At 38.2% G+C, this 22,394-nt stretch overlaps 1 protein-coding gene across 2 annotated transcripts in view; it reads left to right on the top strand.

Moving 5' to 3' along the window:
• LOC124154652 (sortilin-related receptor-like) overlaps window positions 1-19,340 on the top strand; it is a 103,596-nt gene extending 84,256 nt beyond the window's left edge. Inside the window, exons 31-34 of one of the 2 annotated variants that reach the window (XM_046528505.1) lie at window positions 3,099-3,295; window positions 4,222-4,422; window positions 14,744-14,758; window positions 18,525-19,340. In XM_046528505.1, coding sequence (XP_046384461.1) covers window positions 3,099-3,295; window positions 4,222-4,422; window positions 14,744-14,758; window positions 18,525-18,586 — 475 coding nt within the window. In that variant the 3' untranslated portion in view covers window positions 18,587-19,340. The remainder of the gene's footprint in view (window positions 1-3,098; window positions 3,296-4,221; window positions 4,423-14,743; window positions 14,759-18,524) is intronic. The other variant, XM_046528506.1, reaches the window with a different exon arrangement.
• The last annotated feature ends 3,054 nt before the right edge of the window (window positions 19,341-22,394 follow it).

Below are 22,394 nucleotides of genomic sequence, written 5' to 3'. Positions count from 1 at the left end.
TGGTGTCTTTCTCTCTGCCCTAAAGCTGGCCAGGGTAATTCCAATTCCCAAGAAAGGCTGCCCTTCAGAGTCTATTAATTACAGACCTATTTCCATTCTATCAACATTTTCAAAGATCTTTGAAAAACTCTTCCATCATAGATTAATTAAGTACCTCCTGAGATTTAATTTAATTTCTGACTCTCAGCATGGTTTTAGAGCTGGCCAGTCCACTAATTCTGCTATTTTCGAGTTCCTAAATAATGTTACTCTTGGACTGAACAATAAACATCACATTTTAGGCATCTCTTTTGACTTCAAAAACGCTCTTAACAGTGTGGATCATGAAGTTCTCAAGTCCAAACTTCAGTGCTTGGGAATCACTAATAACTCTTATAATTGGATTCATTCCTTAGTGACAGATCGCAGTTTGTGAGTTACACTCATCAATCACTTGCAGGAGTGATGGAAATTAAATCCAGTCCCTTGAAAGTACCGGTTGGAGTACCTCAAGGTTCTATCCTTGGTCCTCTACTGTTTCTCCTCTTCATTAATGATCTTCCTAAACACTTCTCATATTGCTCCACTGTTATGTATGCTGACAATACTTCTAATCTCTTATCCGCTAGTACTCTACCTCTCTTGAATCATTTGGCCTCGACTACAAAAGATGAGATGTTACAGTGGTGCCACCTTAACAGAATGGTTCTGAATGAGGCTAAAACCACTTGTATTCTCTTTCGCAACAAGTTCTCTCATGAGATTCCTACTCTGCCTCCTCATTCGTATTTCTCCACCTCTTCCACTGTGAAATTATTAGGCCTACAGCTTGATGACACTCTTGACAGGTCAACTCATATTTTTGAAATTAATAAGAAACTTTCAGTAGGTATTTATATGATAAGGGAACTCTCTCCTCTTGTTTCTATATATGTTGTAAAAGCTGTGTACTTTGCCAAAGTACACTCACTATTGTCATATGGTATCATGTTTTGGGGTAACTCCCCTACTGCAGCTAAAGCCTTCTCTTTACAGAAACAAGCCATTAAGGCCATCTGTAAAGTTCCAATCCGAACAAGTGGTCAGCCACTGTTTGTGTCCCTCAGGATCCTCACACTTCCATGTAATAACATTCTCTCATGTGCCATGTTTGTGAAGTCTTATCCTTATTACTTCCGAGTTAACTCTGACTTTCACAGTCACAACACTAGATCAAAAAAGGACATTCGCAGTTATCTGTATTCATTTGGCCAATGTCAGAAGGGACCGTATCACTCGATTGCTGCAATCTACAATAAGCTACCCTCTGATTTGAAATCCCTTGCCTCATCAAAGGTTTTTAAGAATAGATTGAGAAGCTTGCTATATAGCAAAGGTTATTATAGTGTTCAAGAATTTTTTAATGATAATTTGTAAATGTTTTAGTGCTCAAGAAATTTTTAATGATATTTTGTAAATGTTATTATAGTGTTCAAGAATTCTTTTTTTTATGATATTTTGTAATCTGTGTTTTGTGATTCTTTTATGTCTCTCTGTATCTTGACGAAACCCATGGATAATTGTATCCCTACGTTGTTGATAAAAATATTATTATTGTAAATCCTGAGAGTGTGTTGCTTGTAATACCTTGAAAATGACACAATGTGTTGAAAGCATGGTCGGTCATTGAGTGTTGAATTAAAAAGTGTGGAAATTACCATTTGTGTTTTTATCATGGATACAGTCTTCTTGCCTGTTTATTCTTCATTCAAAAGCATGCACATGAATTACCTTACATTAACTGATTATCCAGGTTAAATTATTCCAGTAGCATCAGCAGCTACATAATCTGTAAGATTTTTCATGATTACATGACTGTGTCTAGATAAAAATGAATACTCTTGGCCATTCACATCCCATTCATGTAGGTAGTTCAGTAATGTATTTAATTAATTAGCTTAATTCATTGCAGCATCAAGAGTAGTGATTGTTTTTCTATAACTCGTTTAAACTCTTATCTGTAGCTTGTCATTGAATGGTAATCATGCAGTGTCTTGCTGTACAATATTTTTTTATGTTAAATATGTTTGATTTACAGATTAAAAAATAAATAAATCTACATTTTTTAATTTGCTAAAATTTATAATAGCCAATTAGTATAAGCATTTCAGCAAATTTGAGACTTCATGAAATATATGATATGGGTATAACTCGCATCTTTAAAAACGGCAAATTTAGACAAATAGAATTCAGTTTTTGCAGTGAAAGATGGTATGGCATCCTATCATAATTACTTCATCTTTTCCTAAAATTGATGAAATGTATTTCCTTTTTTTTTTAAGAAAAGTTTGGTAAAAAAACTGGATGATAACTCTCTTAAAGCATTTCTATCCTCATTACTCCTGTATGCTTTAATGCTGCTGAATATGGCGGCTCATTCACATATGAGGATGTCAAAAGTAGGGAAGTTATAGGAAATGGAAGACCGTCTGCATTGCAAGAGATAACCGTAGTATGTCTACTGAAGTCAAATGTGCATTGGCTTCAAAAACAAGTTATCCTTGATTTACGTCAGAATGTCAACCATGGGAATTGTGTTATACACCCATGACGTTTGTGTACAATAGGCCTAAATTATGACGTAAATATCTTCTTTTAACTTACTGGTTGTGTGCTAGAAATAGCCCATGAACATACTTGCGAATTTTCTGTGTCCATCGTTAGTAGGTATGCTGAGGCCAATATTCTACTGTATTTTCGAGTTTAGGCGTGGAACTAAGAAATTTCTCATTATTATGTGGTATTATGAAATTGTCTCACAAATGTAAGGGGAGTAATATTACTTTACTATGTCACATGATATTGCAAGGAAAATTTACTTCCTCTACCATGGAGATGTTGAACCATCTAGGGATAAGCTCGAGACTCTGTTTTCGAGCCTATTAATCTCAAAATCAAGCAGGAGTCAAGCAGCACTTTAATCTTGCTCAAATCTGGAAAAGTCAATACTCGCCTGGCCTTAGCATATATTATAGCAGTAAGAGTGAAGCTCGTTGGAAAGCTGAAGATGGTGAGAGAATCATTCAACTGTGACCTTAGTGTGAACTCTCATTACCATATCATCCCTCTGTTCATTTCAGGTACAAATACAAAGTTTACGTCTCAGAGGGTCACAACGTTGACATGTCTACAGCCAAGCAGTATGATTCCTCGGGTCCGCCATTCATTCTGAACAATGTGAAAGAGGGTACGATCTACTCGGTGGCTGTGCAGCTCGTCACAATGGATGGATACCACTCTATACTCTCGGAGGTGAACTCCTTGGAAATGCCTGCAGGTATGTGTGCACATGATGGTGACAGGCTGCATTTAATCTATTTAAGCATGCAAACTTCATCCACTTATTCTCCCTGAGTGAAACGGGCATTAATCAAACCAGTTTGCAGGACTCTACTCACCCTCTATAGGGTGGTAACCGATTGAGGAACTGTCCATTGCTACTTTGCCATTTCAAATTATTCTATTGTCTAATCTCTCCACCTAGGATCGTTTCAGGTTTTAGTTGTGCTTCCTTGCCTATCACTTGTTACAGAAAGTCGTCTGTTGGGACCATCAGAGTTTTTTATTGTATATAATCTGGGTTTTCATAACAATGCTTTGATGCAATTAAAAAGTAACATTTACAGGGTTTCTAGAAGTCAGGGATATTAGGTTATGGTCAAGGAAAAGCTTAAATAGATGTAATAAAAAGTTGAAAATCATGGTTGAACACATGGAGTATTGCTGTGTGTGTTCAACCATGTTTTTGGTGTTTTGGTGGTGTGTGGGCATCATCACGGAAGGGTGGTGATGAAAAATCACTATCTGGTAGATGCATTACACTCTTGCTATTATAATTATAAGAATAATTTTGTTATATTGTTATCACAGACTATAGAGACAATATAGTTACAACAAGCCACAGTCCATGTCATTTCAGCAGGATATGAGCTCTCTTCTCAAATTTCTCCCATCAGCATTAAAATAGTTAGAGTGCTATCAATCAACACAGAAATTAACAAACTTTGTGATGTTTATTATTGATTTAGCTGTTATATATTGTGTGTATAGTCAGCAGGCATAAGTGAAATGCAATTATTTTGAATTTTTCGTGGCTTCTACACTTCATAGTGAAATGCAGTCCTGCAGCCTTTTGTTAATCTGAGACACGGGTATTACTTAAATATTTTAAGTGTAAATATTATTTTTGTGATTGTGTTGCAGGTACTTGGTCAGCTGTCCTGTCGACTGGGAACCTAGTCAGTGTTGTTGTTCCAGTTGTATGCATTGTTCTCGTCCTGGCATCTGTCATCGCCCTGCTTGCCCTGCGTCACCGACGACTGCAGCGCTCTTTTGTTTCCTTTGCCAACAGCCATTACGACACGAGATCGGGAGCAGCCACGTTCTCGGGAGGTGATGGCCTGGGTGAGTTAACATGGTGCTTTCTTCTGCCAGTTCCCTACTGCCTCTCTCCATCTCTAAGTGTGTCTAAATGGCCTGCCTCTCCCATTCAGACTCTCCCTCTCTCTCTTTCCCTGTGGGGACTTATTACCCTCCTCATGTCTGGAGGATGGCTTTCTTACCTTGGTCGTGCGAAGCCTTCAATGTCTTGGCTGCTGCTACCAATGCCAGCTAGTGCTCCTTTGAATTGGCATGCCATTTCCTCTGCTGTTGCGAGTGCAGTAGCATCAAACGCAAACATGCACACTGTTCTCTCCACCTCCTCTTGCATACCTCCATACTTCCCTTTTCCCTGGCTGATCTTGCATTTGGACTAATATGTGGAGGCTTGCATTTTTTTAATTGATGATATGTCAGCTGAGATCATACTCAAAGATTGTATTGATACAGAACATAATGAGATCTTCATAATATCATTATATAATAAAAATCTAAAATGAAGCTTGCCCTAAAGGTTTCCAATATTAACTTTGTGTTCAGTAAGTTGAACAACTTAAGCATTAAAGAAAAAATAACATGAAATGAGACGGGCAAGTCACAAGTTAAGGCAGTAAAAAACCAGGAACAGTGGAAAATGCAGGAATGTGAAGAGTGCATTTTACTATGTGCTGAATTAGATACACACTAATCTACAGTGGAACCTCGTTAAAGCGGGCTATAGCGACACCCCCGCTATTACGAGAGATAGCCGATGCACCGTCAATTGACCCTATAATAAGCGTGTTAAAGAATTCGTTTTTACGAGACCCTTTCGGTGTTGGCTCTCGCCATAGCGAGGGTTTCACCGCTGGAAGACTTTCATGAAGACTCCTCAACCTCTGTAATTGCTAGCGATCTGTTAGAAATGAAGTTAATGGAGTGCTCAGTCTCAAATTTATGTGGTAAACTGTCGTTCGATAAATATAATGATGACGAAACAATGCTTTGCATGATTTTTATTCAGTGCGGCGCTTATAAATTGTTTGAATAGTTAGTCGTTATTTGAGTAAGGAAATTTAGTGATGCAAAAAAACATCACCTTTCGCCTGGATTTATGCTTATGGTTATCGGATAGATGTTTATCTGTCGCCGCACCACTCCTGTTCCTGTATATCTGTTTGCAACAGGTATATTGGCTATTATTTGCTCCACCTCCGATAAAGCGACAATTCGCTATAGCGAGTGTTTATTAGTGCACCGTGGGGTGTCGTTATATCGAGGTTTCACTGTATGTTTTAGAAAGAAAATTATCGGAGACGATACAGAAAAAACTTAATTGTATGTTTAGTGTAGGATTTTCCCTGTATGTATAAATTTCCTTAGTCATTTTCATGGTAACCATTGCTTAGGTGTCTTTGTGAGTTGTGCTTTTGCATTGACTGTGAGCACATGAGGGACCATTTTAGAGGTAAGGCATCATGATTCAGTCAGCAATGTATGCTTGGCAGACCATGCAACCTGTGTAAGTGCTCCTGAAAATTATGACAGAAAAAAGTGCTCAGAATGCATTGAAATTCAAGAGCTGGAGTGAAAGAGAGAGCTTTGATATTCACTTGCTGCAAACAAAATGGGGCTCTAGGAATCATAGGTGATGCCAGGATTTATATGTATAGGCTGTGTCCCACGGTCAAATTTTCATCAAAATATTTGTTGTCAAATTTTGATAAATGGACACGCAACATCTCCCACGGCCAACTTTCCATCCAACTAGCTTTTGGTCCTATGGTTTGTATCAAACTCAGTTTGGTCCAAATGGATTGGACAGATTCTAACTTTCCATACAATTGGATGAAACCAACCAATCATATGGTTTTTTCTAGAGATGTGCGAAAAGTATCCGCGAATACTCGAATGCCTCGAATACTAGGAATTATTTGATATTCGAGGTCTCGAATAATTATTGTAAAGGTACTATCTTGAATACTTAGAATTTCACGTCATACACTGTCGCACGCACGTCGTTGGTAGTTGACTCAGAAAAATGTAGAGAACTTTAGTCTTTTAGTGCATGCAGCGCCGTTTTAGGCAAGTTGACGAACTACATCAAATTTGCGGAATAGAGTGGTGGAAAGAGTTCGACCAACATCTACTGGTCAGGAGTGGAATTTCATGCAAAATAGGCATATATTCTGAAGTGGCGGAACTGAAAAATGACCACTTATACCACCACTTCGGCTAATGTATACAAGCCCATTTTCCATCAAACTCCACTTCTGACCTGAGGATGCTGGCAAAACTGTCAGCAACAAACATGTAACAATGTGGTGAAAATCCAGACATCTTGAGGTCACCTAATGGTCATCGCGAAGGTCGTTATGAGTAATGCGTTTGTTACCTACGGATGATAATCTCTGCTTGCGGGAATAAATGAAGCTCTTCTAATCAAGCTCATCATAAACATATTAAATTTAAAAAAAATAGTATTATCTATAAAAAATGTGTGTGTATACTTGTGTTTTTATTTTATTACTTACAAATTCCCTGGTAAGAACATATGCAATTTATGATCATCTGTACCTTTTAACAATCAAAAAGTGAACTTTTACTGAACTTATCACATTTTTTGCTCACTGCTTTTGATGCTGGTTATGCTGATAAAACTCAATATTTTACAGTTTTGAGTTCATGTATATTCATTGCATATAATTATAATCCGTCAAAATGGATAAATTAAGAGAGATATTTTGCCGAACAAATAGATATGGCAATTAGTTTTCCCCCAAACCATAAAGGACTTAAATAAATGCTAATCTTAATTTTTTTATAGCATTCCCATTTTATATGTAGACGGCTGGTGTCCTAACACCCCTTGCCTCATTCCGGCAGCTTTTTAGGCGGCTTGCTGGGTAGTATGTTGTTGGTTGGTGTAGATATAGATGTAGATGTAGATGAATTATTTTCCTTTATAATTCTTAGGCCAGATTTGGTAAAGGACATTATAAAGGATTAGGAAGATTCTTATGAAAGAAAGAATTGCGCAGATTTGAATTTTAAAATCTAGAATCCTTTCTAGGATTTCAGGTTTTTGCAAATTTAAATATCACTCCCCTAGTAGTGAGTCACCCTCCATGCACAATTGAGAGTTTTGCGAGGACAATTATTTCCAGGAATGGTAGTATTCATCTCTCATGCACACATTTATGTTTGTGTAGCGTTAAACTTCCATGGCACTCCATGATATCCGATAATTCCGTTTACCAAGGAAAAGTAGTTTTTTTTACTTTTTTTGTTTCTTATCAAAATTTTACTTTAGGTCTTGAATTTCATACTGTTTACGCTCAAACTCCCGAGATAAATTTTCACATATCAGATACTGGAAAATGTTGACAGAGGTCTACTCAAAATACCCATAAAATCATTAGTTTTAAACTAGCCGTACATTGGGGAAGTAGGCAAAGTACAATTTGTTGATCAGGAGTGATTATTTCACATTTACATGAATGGTTTTATTGCTGCATATAAGCTGTGTTACAGATCCAATTTTGTTTTTCCGATTTTTATGCGGTAGTTACAGTTTAATATGATCAATATTTTTTGCAGGAAATCCACATTGCATGTACAAATGTATGCATTTTGTAACCATGCCTAACAGTCTTTGTGAGAATTGGGGCCCAGTGTCACCTGATAGGACAAATTTTCTTGCGTTTTAATGTTGAATTATGCGTAGAAGGTTATATTGTTTGGATGTAATCTAACTTTACTTTTGGCCTTTCATAAACATCTAACATTGTAATTGAGTCTATTTTCTCTCATGAATGAGGGCAGTGCTTGGTTGTTCAAGGTTGATTCCAGTGCAAAATAATCCTGAATGCTCATTGCTTTTTTTGGTGAGTTCTTTGTGACATAATATAATCAATGTTGAATGATACAAGCACACCATCCCCAGATCAAGTGTTATATTTGCAGCAGAGCATAATGTGAGCACATACTCATGGGTTCAAAAATCCTGTTTGAAAAAATTGATTGTTTGAGGCGTAACTTTGAAACTTATTTGAAACTTTGAAACTCCTTTTTGAAACTTATTGCCTAGAGACTACAGATGCTATTGATTTTCTAATTGCTATTCTATTTCTTTTCCAATTTTATACAATTATTTCATCACTTCATTTATATATTTGTATGGATCTGGTTCAGAAAAATGTGTACAGTTGAGCACCACGAATCTGACACTTCCTGGACTTGAGTGATGCCGGATTTGGAATTTTGTGGGATTTTGGGTGCTGTGGTAATAACCAGTATAATTTGGGGATCTGCAATGTTTTGCAAGAAGAAATTTGATTAGTTTTTATGGGATAAGTTCAAATTCAAATGAAATGTGTTTAACTTGCTAATAATTTATGATAATTTTTTATTGATTCTAAATTTACAAACAGTTTTATTCTGCCAGTAGGTAGTATCGCAAAACGGCAGAGTGAAAAGAATTCAAATAACATTTTGTGTTAAAATATTGCAGAATATCAAACATTAAATGTTGTTTGTCAAAAAGAATAAAGAAAATGAAACACATTTATTGTCTTGAAAGTCCATCGCTATGCATATACACTTTCCTTCATATAATTCAATGAGCTGCTATCTATGTCATCCGCTCCGTCAACACATGCCGACACATGGGTGCTTCCATCTATGCAAATATCCATTTACGCAGGCTGTGTCCAAGCAAACATACTCTCCCCATTTTCACTGCTTCACCTTCTACCGCCCATGTCCGCAACTTCACTCTCGCGTCTTAACAGAGATGAAGTATTCTATTCAGAGCTGCATTTTTAATCGTATAGGAGAGATCTCTGTTTTATTGTGCTTTCTTTCAATCTTTCGATCATTTTTTATGCTAAGTAATGAGGAATTAAAACGAGCATTAAGAAAGCCTTCTGTTGCTTATATCAGTCTTCCATCTGCTCCGTGGTGCACCGCACCTGTAGCCTAGGGTGTTGCTAAAATATGCTATGGGGTGCAGAATGGATATCCTAAAAATTTCAGCTCGATTGTTTAACATTTATAGGTCGCTCAAAGAGCATAAATGCAATAACATTTTATTTTCCCTATTTTTTTAAATACATAACATCATTTTCAGGGGTAATGCACAATTTTGCAGCCCTCTAGCTCTATTCGCTCCATTTTTTACGTCCGCTCAACAGTTTTCTAGGAGTACAATACTTGTCTGCGAGCTACTGCTATGCGTCACACCCCTGACGGCAAGCTGGTCACTTGTAGGTTGCAGTCACGCTCAACTGATAATTCCTGCACCCCTCTATGTCTTACGCCCCCCCTTGTGCCTTCCCTAATGAGATTCGGTGGAAGAAGGAGTGGAGTTACTTAAAAAATTGCATTGTTTTACATTATTATATTTTTCTTCTGAATTCAGGAGACTGTTTCGTTGCGATTAACCAGAATAGATGGAACCATTAAGAATGATGTTTAGAGACAACCATGTGTATGTCTTATTACACAAGTTTGCGTGTGTCACACCTCCTTTAGCTCCATCGCAGTCGGATTTCGAATTACCGTATAAGCGCGTGTAAGAGGCGCACCTTTTTTCCCAGATATCGCAGCCGAAAATGGGGGTGCGCCTCTTACACAAACTTCTTATCTTCCCCCCCTCCCCTTCACCGGTTGCAAGTTCAAGGGGAACTGAGTGGCCTTGGTTTTCAGCATGAGTCAGTCATCTGAAACCCTGGGTCAAAATCAAGCGGCAGGCAGGGGAGTTTCTCCCTTAGTGACGTATTTTTAAAATGCTCCTGTTTGAATTTCTTGCAAGCATCGCGCCGTCACGTCGGTACCCCAGAGGTGAACATTGAAAAGATCGCGCGGGGTGATTCGCTCCGGAGCGCGCGCTAAATTTATTGCCACGAGTGGGCATCCCGCGGCATTTATACTGCATATAGTAATATTGGTGTCAAAACCTGCGGTTGAAAAAATTCGAACGAGTGTGCTCATTGTTGGACTTAATGGTGGGTAGAAGAAATCGGAAATGCTTATAAGTGAAGAGCGCTGAAGGAGAGGTCGAGGGGAAGAGGGCTCCCTCCCCTCCGTATTTAAAGCTACGAGCGAAGGAACAAGGGAAGAACACGTCCGATATTGCATGTGACGTCGTTGCCTTTAAAGCGAAGGGGCGAAGGCGCAGCAATGTGATATACGCAGTTTGCGTTGCCTAAAGTTTCCAGTCCGTCTCGTCTTGTCTGAATGCGCTTATGCTACGCTTGTTTCTTCCGAAATTGTCCTGTTTGGACTATTTTGAATATTAGTAGCCTTGTTGTAACTATAAATCTTTGTGTCAAACAATTAGAGCTTAAAAAAACTTAAATTCTGTCAGATATGCGTCGCGTTAGATCTCTTTCTTTTTTTGAACCTCGTGCGTGTCATAAAATTATTGAAAGCTATCGAGATATCTTCGGGCTCAGTATATGACTCACCTAGCATTTGGCCTCCATAAACTGGGAGATTGATCAAGGTCAGTTGGTGAGACGGGGTAGGGATGAAAAACGTTTCCATTGTTCCCCTGTAACTTGATGTTTTCCTATTTTCCTGTGGGGTCTCGGAAAGGAAAAAAAAACGGCAGAGGCATTGGCTGATGGAGGACCGAGTGTGGTTCCGTTAAATCTACGACGTGGTTATTATCCTACGGCGCTGAGATTGCCCCGATTGTTGTCCAAGCTCTTGGGAAGGTTCATGCTATGTGCCTGTCGTGTTTTGCCTTAAAATTTTCTCGTTAGGTCTAATTCTTTTTAGAACCTCGTGCATGTCATACAATTGCTGAAAGATATCGAGATATCTTCGAGCTCAGAAGGTGACACACGTAGCATTTGACCTCCAGAAACTCGGGGAATTGAACCTGGTAGACCGAAAAAGGTCAGTTGGTGGAATGGGGTAGGGATGAAACACGTTTCCATTGTTCCCCTGTAACTTGATATTTTCCTGTGGAGTCTCGGAAAGGAAAAAAACGGCAGAGGCATTAGCTGATGGAGAGCCGAGTGTAGTTCCGTTAGGCCCCTTGCACACACACCGATTTTGGACGGCCGGTAAAATATTGGCCGATATTTTACCGGCGAAGTGATGCTTGCACACACGCCGGATTTTTACCGGTAAAACGATACGTTGCTAAGTTTTTGAGCCGGCGTCGGCGATCCACAGTGGCAATAGCCGGCAGCTAACCGGCATTTTGCCGGTGCCGGCGTGTGGTCGGTACGTGTGCAAGCTCCAATGCTCTCCCATTATTCACTATTGGAATGTGGACGGCCGATATTTTACCGGCCGTCCAAAATCGGTGCGTGTGCAAGGGGCCTTAAATCTACGACGTGGTTATTATCCTACGGCGCTGAGATTGCCCCGATTGTTGTTTAATCTCTTGGCAAAGCTCATGCCATTTGCCTGTCGTGTTTTGCCTTAAAATTTTCCACGGCTGCAATTCTATTGCAATACTCCTGCGAGAGCTTTTAAACAAAATTGTTCGTGAGTAGGACAAGCAACGTGGAGTGATGGCGTATGCAAAGAGAGGATCGGAACTCTTTCTACTCCCTCTTATGCCGCCGCAGTTATCAAAATTTCCTCTTTCAAATAGTACTGAAAGAGGACATTTCGATAACTGTCGAAATTCCAGGCATACGTCTGCAACACCGCACGATAGGATAAAAAAAATGTCGCAAATTTTTTTCTCTTTGTAGCTTCGATCCTCAAAATAGGGGTGCGCCTCTTACACGTGTGCGCCTCTTACACAAGCTTATACGGTACATAGAATAAATTTTTGGAGTCGACTATTGATAAAAACAATGTCATTTATCGCATGCAAGTCTAGTGAAGTACAAATTCCTAATTGGCGTCCCAATGAACTATAGCCACTTGTTTCGCGAAAAATAAGCTGCCTTTGATTTGCGAAGTGCTGCCTGTGTTCCGTCACCACCACTTCATCCTGAAACAAGGAGTATGTGCAAATACAAGACTAACGATGAGGTCTGTGGTCCCATTGCGGGCTATTTTGTCGAGAATTCAAATTATTCAAGAAATACATGGAATATATAAAATAGGAGGCACTGTGCAGTGAGCTGTTAAAATTCAAGATAAATTTTTGATAGCGACCCCTGCAACAGCTAAAGAATGATGTGGAATTGAAGGGAAAATTGGATCAGTTGTTTGATATTCCCACGGTAAATGCTCTAGAAGTTATTCAAAATTATGTGGATTTAGTGTTCTTGAAAATACAGAGGCGACCGGGATGCCCCGGTAGTATAAGTACCTACTTCAAAAGATCCTAAGCCAGCACTTGTAAAGAGAGTGTTCAAAATGTTTTTCTTTCTGAAAGACTTCTATAAAATTATTAGTTTTAATTTTCTGCTAGCACCAACAAAATGTTTCGCCGACATCACCGACAAATGCACATAATATGAAATGTAATGTAAACTGGCTGGTTGGAGTGGACTTAGTTTACCGGGACAGCTGTAATGCCCCTTTGGCTTGCCAAATAATGAGATCGTTAATCTAGCACTTATAGAAAGAGGGGAGGCATAGAAGTCGGCGTGTCAAGTGGAGAGGAAGAGAAGATATGACGAATATCGCAGCAAGTCTGAGTTAAAGAATAATCAGGAAACTAATTAGGCCTTGTAAAACTTAATCTCTATTGATTTCTTTTTCATGCAATGACATTGTTGTTAATAATACATTATTCTTTTAAGAAATGACGATATTTTAATCTAAAGCGGTGAGGATGTTTCCGCAACGGATTGTAATGATGATACGCCAAACGAGTCGTCAAGTAAAAGATAGATTCGTAGGAAAATCCTTATTACATCCCAAATTGCCCTGATCTTTGATGCGTTGGGCATTAGTGTGAGAGGAGTGGCAAAGGTTCTTGTTGCTACTATGTTCTAGTAACAGGGGTTACTGGCTACCAAAGGAAATAGTTACTCATTCGTTGAATCAAGTAATTTGAATATTATTTTGCATATTACATCATTAAATGGTTCTATGAAGCTCATGGCCGCTTGATGAAAGAAAAACAACTTTATAGATTCCAAAACTCACTGGAACTGCCAGTGGGCGGGCCACTGCTAAGTTTGTTCATGACTGAGTTGAGGTGTGGAAATTAGCAAACATAATTAAAGCATTTTCAATTGATTTGACAAGCATACATAAAGGTAAATAACTCTTCTCATATCTTAGGTTCTAGGTCTATCATATTTTTTGGGATTTCCAACCTGAAAATCCTTTTTTTAATCATATATTAGGTTCGAAGAACAGTGCTGTAATAATTTTGAAGGATATGCAACAGCAAACACACAGTATGAAAAACAACAATATAGTATTCAACTCCTCCTTTCTTCCACAGACTTTCATTAGGGAAGGCACGAAGTAAGACAATGGCGGTCGCTGACCGCAAATACGACCTGCGAGCGGCTAGCTCGCTGTCAGGGGTGTGATGCGTAGCAGTAGCTCGCGGAAAAGTATTATATTCCTGGAAAACTGTTTAGCGAACATAAAAATGGAGTGATTTTGGACGTAAAGAACTGCCAAACTTGTGCATTACCCCAGAAAATGATGTTATTTGTAAAAATCGGAAAAATTAAATGTTATTGCATTTATGCTCGAAGAGCCACATCTAAGTGTTAAACAATGGAGCTGAAATTTTTAGGATATCCATTCTGCACCCCATAGCATATTTTAAGAGGTAGATATCAAAAATCCGAAAAAAAAAAAAAATAAGCAACAACCTGCTGTCACCCCTGTGGAAGGGCCAAGTCCAGTCATCTCTGCATTGGAGTTGTTCTGTGCATAGCAGCTCCGACATGGCAATTGATTTTTATAAGAGTAGCTGCGCATCGTATTCCTGATTGATACTACCTAAAGAATTTTTGTTTGGAATGGTGAGCAGTTTCAGCTGGCAGAGACAAGTGTAATTATTCAGCAAAAATTTATGTATCCTATGAAGTGAATCTTGGATATGAATATGGAATATTGCTGGATTTTGGCTGTTTTCCGGGTTATGGAACTCCAGATTCGAAGTGCTCAACCGCATTTACACAGCTTTTGAAAGGTCACATTAGTTAAAGTAAATACCATGATAATATAACCTGACAGATTTTTGAACTTTGTCCTTTTATGCTAAGAATTAGTCTTAAATTTTACATTTTGACTTTATTGAATGGAAACCTGAATGGGAAACTTTGAATAATGATGCTGTCATTAAACTTTTATCAAACAAAGGTCTAATTGGCATCAATATTTGTCATTTAAGACTCCTTGAAGTCCTAGGATTTTACGTAAAGATAACCATTAATAATGGTGCTTCTTTTATCAATCCCTATCACTCGTCCTGAAGTTGGAGATTTCATTGGTAAGCTTTGTTGCTATTATCCTTATGTGCCCTAAAAATTTCACTTGAGTGTGCCTTTGTGTTTCTTGCATGGGATGTAGTTATTGGTTTGGTTTACTGGTTGTGTGCATTGTTACTTGGTGGCTCTAAGGGTTTGTATTGACCCCCATCTCTAGCTTGCAGTTGTAATCACAAAAAATTATTGTTGTAAATGTGCAGTGGAATTGTAATTTATAGCCTTTTATATTTGAACCAATGGAAACAGAACGGAACAAATATGGCTACATACTATTGTTTACATCAGGTGATTGGGCCACTGTCTATAAGTTTTCATAAATATTGAGAGTAAGAGAAGTATTTTTATACTTTAGTGATACATTCACTTTATTGCAGGGGCAATCTACTTTGTATATTTCTGCTAACTTTACTCTTTGTATACTTCTGCTACCCTGTACAAAAATGACTGCTTTCACATTCCAATTAACATTCTGCAGACACTGGCCGTTGGCTTGGAATTTCAATTTATTTTTAATGATAATCAAAAATAGTTTTTCCTTCATCTTATCTTTTATTAATATTGAATAAGTAAAAAAAATTAAGTATTAAAAAGAAAATTTATTAATACTGGTATTCCTAGGTGTAGCATGAATATCCTTTCCACAAAGATTTTGTTCTTATTATTGTGGTAAGGATTGATATCACTATAAGTACTCTCACGGATTAATACTACATATTCAATGGTTTTTGTTGACATCGTACGAATTGGAATGTACCCAATCCATACTTTTTATACATTCTTAGTGTCATTGTGCGACCAGTGCAGCAAAGCACAAAAAATGTATTAGAAGAAAACTGGAATAATTCTTCATAGAGGCGATTTATGTTGTAATAAAACATGAGCTACATTGCTGATAGATTCATCATCTTCTCGAAAATTTCAGTGAATTTGTATTTCCAAGTACATAACTTTCATTTTATTAAGGATCAGTAACAATTCTTTATACTGGAAATAACCTATAGTCAGAATTCATAAGTTTTGACCGCAGGAATAATGAAAATTATGGTTGAAGGATAGATGGATGGAAAGAACGGCATAGGTAGGCCTTGGATGAAATAAATTTAGAAAGTGATGAAGGATGTAAAGCAGAAGAATTATTTAGGTATATATTAAAAGAGTAGCGAATAGGAAATCTTTGGGTTGATGACTGTTGATGTTCATGACTTGCATTAATGGCACATGAGACTATGCAGGTTACAAGTGACTCATAGGATCTTAGCCATGTACAAGGGAAGATGCTAGGTATGAAAGTATAAGAAGGGAAGAGGAAATATGCAGGGAAGTAGTGTTCATTTGAAAGTTTCTTAGGTATCCAATAAAGGTTATCTAAGGTGCCAATCTTCAGATGACCATCACAAGTCACAATCAGGGCAGGCATTCTTTAAGTATTCTGCCCCCGACTTGTAAGAAAATTAGGTGAAAGAAGGAAGACAATGTGATATGTTTGTATTTCCCACGTCCAAATTTGGAATGAGATGAACTGGTTATCAGAAAGGAAGACGATGTTCTCGCAGACCAATAGTGACGGCACTAGCTTTGCTGGTATTCGTTTTCCCCGTATAACAAATTGTCGTTTGCCAAAATTTAACAAATAAAATAAACTGAAGTTAGTTTAAAATCAGTTTATGTAAAATTTTAACAAGTTAAAGCTATAATTTAACTTTTATAAAAATTAATGATTACTTCAAGTATTCGCCTTAACTTTTAAGTGTTAATTTTAATAATTAATTTTTTAATTCTTTAATCCCAGCTATTATTAAGACAATAGAGTTAATCCAATGAGATCAAAGAACTCAAATTGAAGAAAGCCATTGCATGTTTCATTATGTATTTATTTAGTTTTCTAGACTAATCTGTATGGAATACATACTCAATTTAATCCAGTAGAAAGATGTTAGATTAAAATCAAAGGGAAATTTCTTTTTCCTTTTTTCATAGACTGGAGCAGATAATATAGAGTAGGGTGTGCTAGGCACTGAAACATTAAAATAGACCCCAATTAGAAAGCACCACAAAAAACAGCATGGCCCTTGTGCCAAACAAGGTGTGACTTACGAGGGTGGTTTGAAAAGTTCTCGGAATGGAATAGAAAAAATGTTCATACATCAATGAAACTTATTTTATTTTCAATATAGTCTCCTAGTAGATTACTACATTTGGTCCAACGATATTCTAGTGCCTTGATCCCATCTAGAAAATGAGATTTCTCCAGGCCTGCAAAATAGTTGTCACCTCCGGCTATCAGTTCTTCATTTGAAGTAAATCATTTTATGCACCAGGTCCACCATCAAGAAATTTCAATTTTCGGAAGAGATGGAAGTCTGACGGAGGCACATCAGGTGAATGAAGCGGAAGTGGCAACAATTAATACCATAGTTCGTATTATTTTGCCATGGCGACAGCACATGTGTGCAGGTGCGCATTGCGTTGATGGAAGATGACTTTCTTCCTTGCTAAACCTGGCCTTTTTTCGTGTATATTTTGTTGAAATTAGTCCAAGAGGTTAGCATAGTACTTTCTAGTAATTGTTTGCCTAGTGAGGAGACAATCTATAAAGAGAATCCCCTTCACATCCCAGAACACTGATGCCATGACCTTTTCAGTCGAAAGAATTGTCTTTGCTTTCTTTGGTGGTGGATAATCATCATGTTTCCACAGCTTTGGCTGTTTTTTTGCCTCTGGGGAATAGTAATGGACCCAAGTTTCATCTTTGGTCACAAACCGGTGCAAAAAAACTTGCCCGTTTTTCCTAAAATGGGTCAAACATTGTTCCGATATTTCCATTCTCATGCGTTTTTGATGCAGCGTCGAGAGTCGCGGCACTCATCTTGCAGATAATTTTTTCATTTCTAATTTTTGCGTTCAAATATAATATATCCTTTTATATGATATCTGGCAAGTAAGACCAATTTCACCCACTTTCAATCGGCGATCCTCCATTACCATTTTGTGCACTTTTGCAATGATTTCTGGAGTGGTGACACTTCTTGGCCAACCTTTGCGCGGACCATCATCTAAGCTCCCCCGACCTAATTTAAATTCTTTTCTCCTCTTGGCAGCAGTTGACTATGGAGGAGCAGAGTCCCCTAGTGTATTCTGGAAATCGGCATGAATTTCCTTTGCTTTCATACCTATTTTTATGAAGCACTTAATCACTGCATGAATCTCAATTTTTTCCATCTTTGCAAATCACTATGCGAGAACAACAAAAAAAACCACGTCACCGCCACAGTTCTTTTCCACGACCATTGACGTGGCATGTGTTTACAGTGAACAGTCCTATGGATATCACGTGAAAAGTTCGTTGCACTAGCCGTGACGACTCGTGGTGATTCCGAGAACTTTTCAAACCACCCTCGTATATCTGTCCACTTCATTACAAGGAGCTTTACTAGTTGTTGGGCTCAACTGTTTGATGGGTGAAACAAATGCAAAGAAATGGTTTGGACAAGTGCCTGAGCTCAGTTTCCATTGAGGTTAAAACAATTTCTTCCCAGATTCCAATGGTGAAAGTGGTGGGTAGACGTCTTTGCTACCCTAAAATGGCCAAAGCCACCACCAATTATCCCATGTCTCTCCCTGCATCCCATCCTGCATTGTGTTACACCAGCTAAAGCTTGATGCTCTAGTCATTAGTGGCATATCTTCTAGAAATGTGTGTTCGATGGTGAATAGCGTGAGCGGTGAGAGTGCAATTGTGTAAATTTCATTAATAATTGTCTCTTACAGATGAGGAAGACTCTCCTGTGATCAGAGGATTCTCAGATGATGAGCCCCTGGTGATTGCTTGAATGCTGTCGTCCAGGTCACTGTGATATAAAAGTGTGCATGAGCACTGGGATGTCGTGGTCAGCTGGGCAGACCACCAGCACTCCTGCATATTATGTATTCCTATGCTTATGGTCAGTCTAATTCCATTGAGCTGAAAATCAGTGTTGTGTTGCCCGTCATTGAGGAAACTTTTGTTTGTGTTTGATGCTAGATTGCCATAAATTTTTGTAAATATTTTAAGTGTTGATTTTTGTAATATATTCAATTTCCAACTAGTGACCATTGTGTCATGCAGGAAATCAATTTTTAAATCTATTACTCCATTCAATCCTCTTAGAGTGAAGATTTTAACTGTTGTACACTTTTCTGTTGACTTATTACACTGTGGCTGTTTTTTTTTCATTAAATCTTGAGAAATGTGCTTTTAATTGTGAGCATTCGAGCTTTCAGGAGTCGGCAATCGCAAAAGTTTTTATGCTTAATTGTGTGTCCAGGAAGCTAAAATTGGGTTCCTATTTGTTTTGTACAAAATATATTACCTTTATGTTTCATGTTATATTCTAATGTGTATTTGAATCGGTTGTGATTGGTGAATGTTGCAAAAGTATTCTAAATTTCCATGTTTGATGTTGTTTGTCAGTTGCATTACTTTCCCAACCCATGTACAGTCCCATACCTATTATGTTCTCTGGATAGTAAAAAATGGTTGATTTACTCTTATTTTCAACGGCATTGTGAAATTAAATTATGGAAAATTTAAATTTTGTCTATGAATACAGGCTTGAATCATTTCATTTTATTTCATTTTGTTACATAGGGACTGTTTTGTGGACCAAATTACAATTTTGGATATCAAGTGCTTTTGTCTTTGGTGTTCCCTGGTATGTATGTGTTGAAGTTTGTTGTTTCTTTTTAGTTCTTTGCCACAGCTGTTTTAGTTTTAACTTCGTATTGCATTTAAGAGACCTTTGAGCTCAATTCCCATAGTATCAAGTACGTCATTCAAGTCACATGAGCTAAATAAGTACCATCACCTGAAGAATAAAATCAGGAAAATTTCAGAGGATATCTGCCTCTCAAAAACTCATCGAATTTATGTTTACCCTGACCTAATCAGTTTTCTCCCACCTTACAGAAAAAGGCATTCATGTAAAGAGTATGCCATATTGCAAGGAGTCCTACATTCTAAAATTGCATCCTTTGTCAACGAAAGTAGCCATTTGGAGTTATTGGCATACAATTAACATTTGATATTTCCAAAAAAAAAAACGACTGAGGAGTGGCTGCAGCCTGATAGAAGAATCCACATTGTGATTAACAAGAAACAGCATGACAAACCTTAATGCATGGATAAAAAATTGTCGAAACTAATATGTGAGTCCATCCTATCGACTAGTACTATCTAATTTTGTAATCAATTTCCGATTATCTAGCATCTTAAATGCACCAGTTAAAAAAGTCCAACGGTTGCACAGGTTTTGTTTAAAGAATCTAGAATATACCGTATAAATGCGTGTAAGATACATACCTTTTTTTCCAGAAATTGCAGCTTAAAATGGGGGTGTGTCTCATACACGAATTTCTTATCGTCCCCCCATACCCAGTCGCAAGCCCAATGGGAACTGAGTGGTCTTGGTTTTCAGTGTGAGTCAGTCATCTTAAACCCTTGGTCAAAAACAAATGGCTGGCAGGGGAGTTTCTCCCATAGTGACTTACTTTTACGATGCTCCTGTTTGCGTTTCTTACTCATGAGCACCACGCCATCACGTCAGTACCTCAGCGGTGTATATGGTAAAGATCATGCGGGGTTTTTCACTCCAGAGGGTGTGCTAAATTTACTGCTACAAGTGGGCATCCTGCAGCATTTATACTGAATATAGTAATTGCATATCAAACTTAGAGAAACACATAGTTTTAAAGGACAATATCTGGTTAATAGTCAGCATCTGTCTTGCTGAGTAATTTCCATAATGCAAAGGGCCTGGTTTTTCAAAAGATGCTATCTGAAATAAATGGGTAGGCAAAAGTTGCTTCTCGCATCACTGACAAGCAATGAGAACCCTAATTTCTCAGAGAAATAAGGTATTATTTGGGTTGTTAGCTAAAATTTATATTTGTAATTGCATGAGTTAACAAATTGATAAATTTCTATGCTATTCCTTACTATTGCAAATACTATCCTGTGGAATAAGGAAAAAATTGCATCACTCTGCCCTCACCACTGCATTTTTTTAAACTGATTAAAAATTGACCAAAGTGGTGATGTAAATCAACTTTCTATGGTAAAGAAATGGGCTGTCTCTATGTATTCCCCAGGGGAGAAAGACCTGAGGTTTTCCCTGCGTATGATGAAGTTGAAGTTGTTTCGGGTTTCCCACCTGGTGAGGTTCCCCATCTCTTTGCAGAAACAACTTCTACGTATTCCCCTGGGGGTCTGTAATGTGCTTTCCTTGAGATTCTGTTATTTTCTATGCTCCAAACTCATGCTGGAAATTTATTTTGTCCTTTGTAAATTACCATAAATCTGTGGCGTTACATTGTCAACATCTTGGCAATTTTTAAAGTAAGCCCAGACAACAGGAACTCCTTTTATCTGCCTCTGATCAAGTGAGGGAAAAACTCCACAATGACAAGAATAATAACAAGTGAGAGAACTATTATATCATAAGTATACATATGTCATATTCATTTACCTAGTATTTGAGGCATAAATATTTGAAATTCAATAGATCTGTCAGTTATAACAAGTATTTCTGCAATAGCAAATAACAACTAATATTCCCAAAAATATAGCTCAACCACATGAAACCTAAGTAGAACGGTGAATGTGTCAGCACTGAAAACTATATTGAGAATATCTGTCAAAGGGTGAGTGATGTTACTCTGAGGATAGCCAATTCAAGAGGGAGGGCCCGCACACATAGAGACAAACTGTTCGCTGGGCTAGGAGGGGAAATCCACTGCCAACCAAGGGGCGGTAGTTTATAGGTGAGGTGAGGGGGGGCCCCAAATGCTGGTCAGCCCATATACTCCAATACATGCTCAAATTTTCCCGGCAGTGCCTAGGTTGACAGGAAAATCCAGAACAGTGCTCGTCCTCCAAGCATGGTAGGGGAACACGTCATACTCGGTGTGGAAGACATCTGTCTCCACAAAGTTCTCAGGTGGGGTGAGGGACATTCAGATAGGCAATAGGGTAGTATCCTTCATCGAAGAAAACGAAAGGCATTGATTGCGATTTGTTACCCACCATTAGTGTATTCATAATACACAAATTATTTGGTTTTAGAAATCCCAGTTCGGACGAATGGCAAGGGTCAATTTTATCCTCATTTGAAAAAGGCCAGACTGGCGCCCATGCAATGCCACTCCACGTGACGTCACAGGGACCTAGTTTCTACACGAGAGGATAGGAGTTATACATCGTCTGAGGTTACCAATGCATGCAAGAGGCACATAGCTCAGGGAAACATGTCTTAATAATAACCTATTAAAACTGGCTAAGGTCCGAAAGTTTTCTTCGTTTGATAAGGTATAAATAAACCTTTTTTAAGCCAAGCGCTACCAGATAGCATGGTACTCAGCTACCCGCTAGCATCCTGCGTCGTATCAGCGCTCAGAGCGTCGCCCAAGGTCACCTCACAAGGCAGGAGGGGGAACCAGAAATGTGTTACACGGACTTTTTCCCATCATTCCTACTTACGCGTCGCGTTTTCGCGCGCTTGAAAATGTTCACTTTTCATTTAATCGCGAAAAATAGACATCGTCATTTAAAAATCTAAAAGCGTGAAATACGTACTCCAGGAGTAATAATCTTTCGATTAAGGC

The sequence above is a fragment of the Ischnura elegans genome, chromosome 2, assembly GCF_921293095.1.
Source record: "Ischnura elegans chromosome 2, ioIscEleg1.1, whole genome shotgun sequence".
Taxonomy (NCBI): domain Eukaryota; kingdom Metazoa; phylum Arthropoda; class Insecta; order Odonata; family Coenagrionidae; genus Ischnura; species Ischnura elegans.
This window is presented reverse-complemented; position numbering and strand designations above follow the sequence as displayed.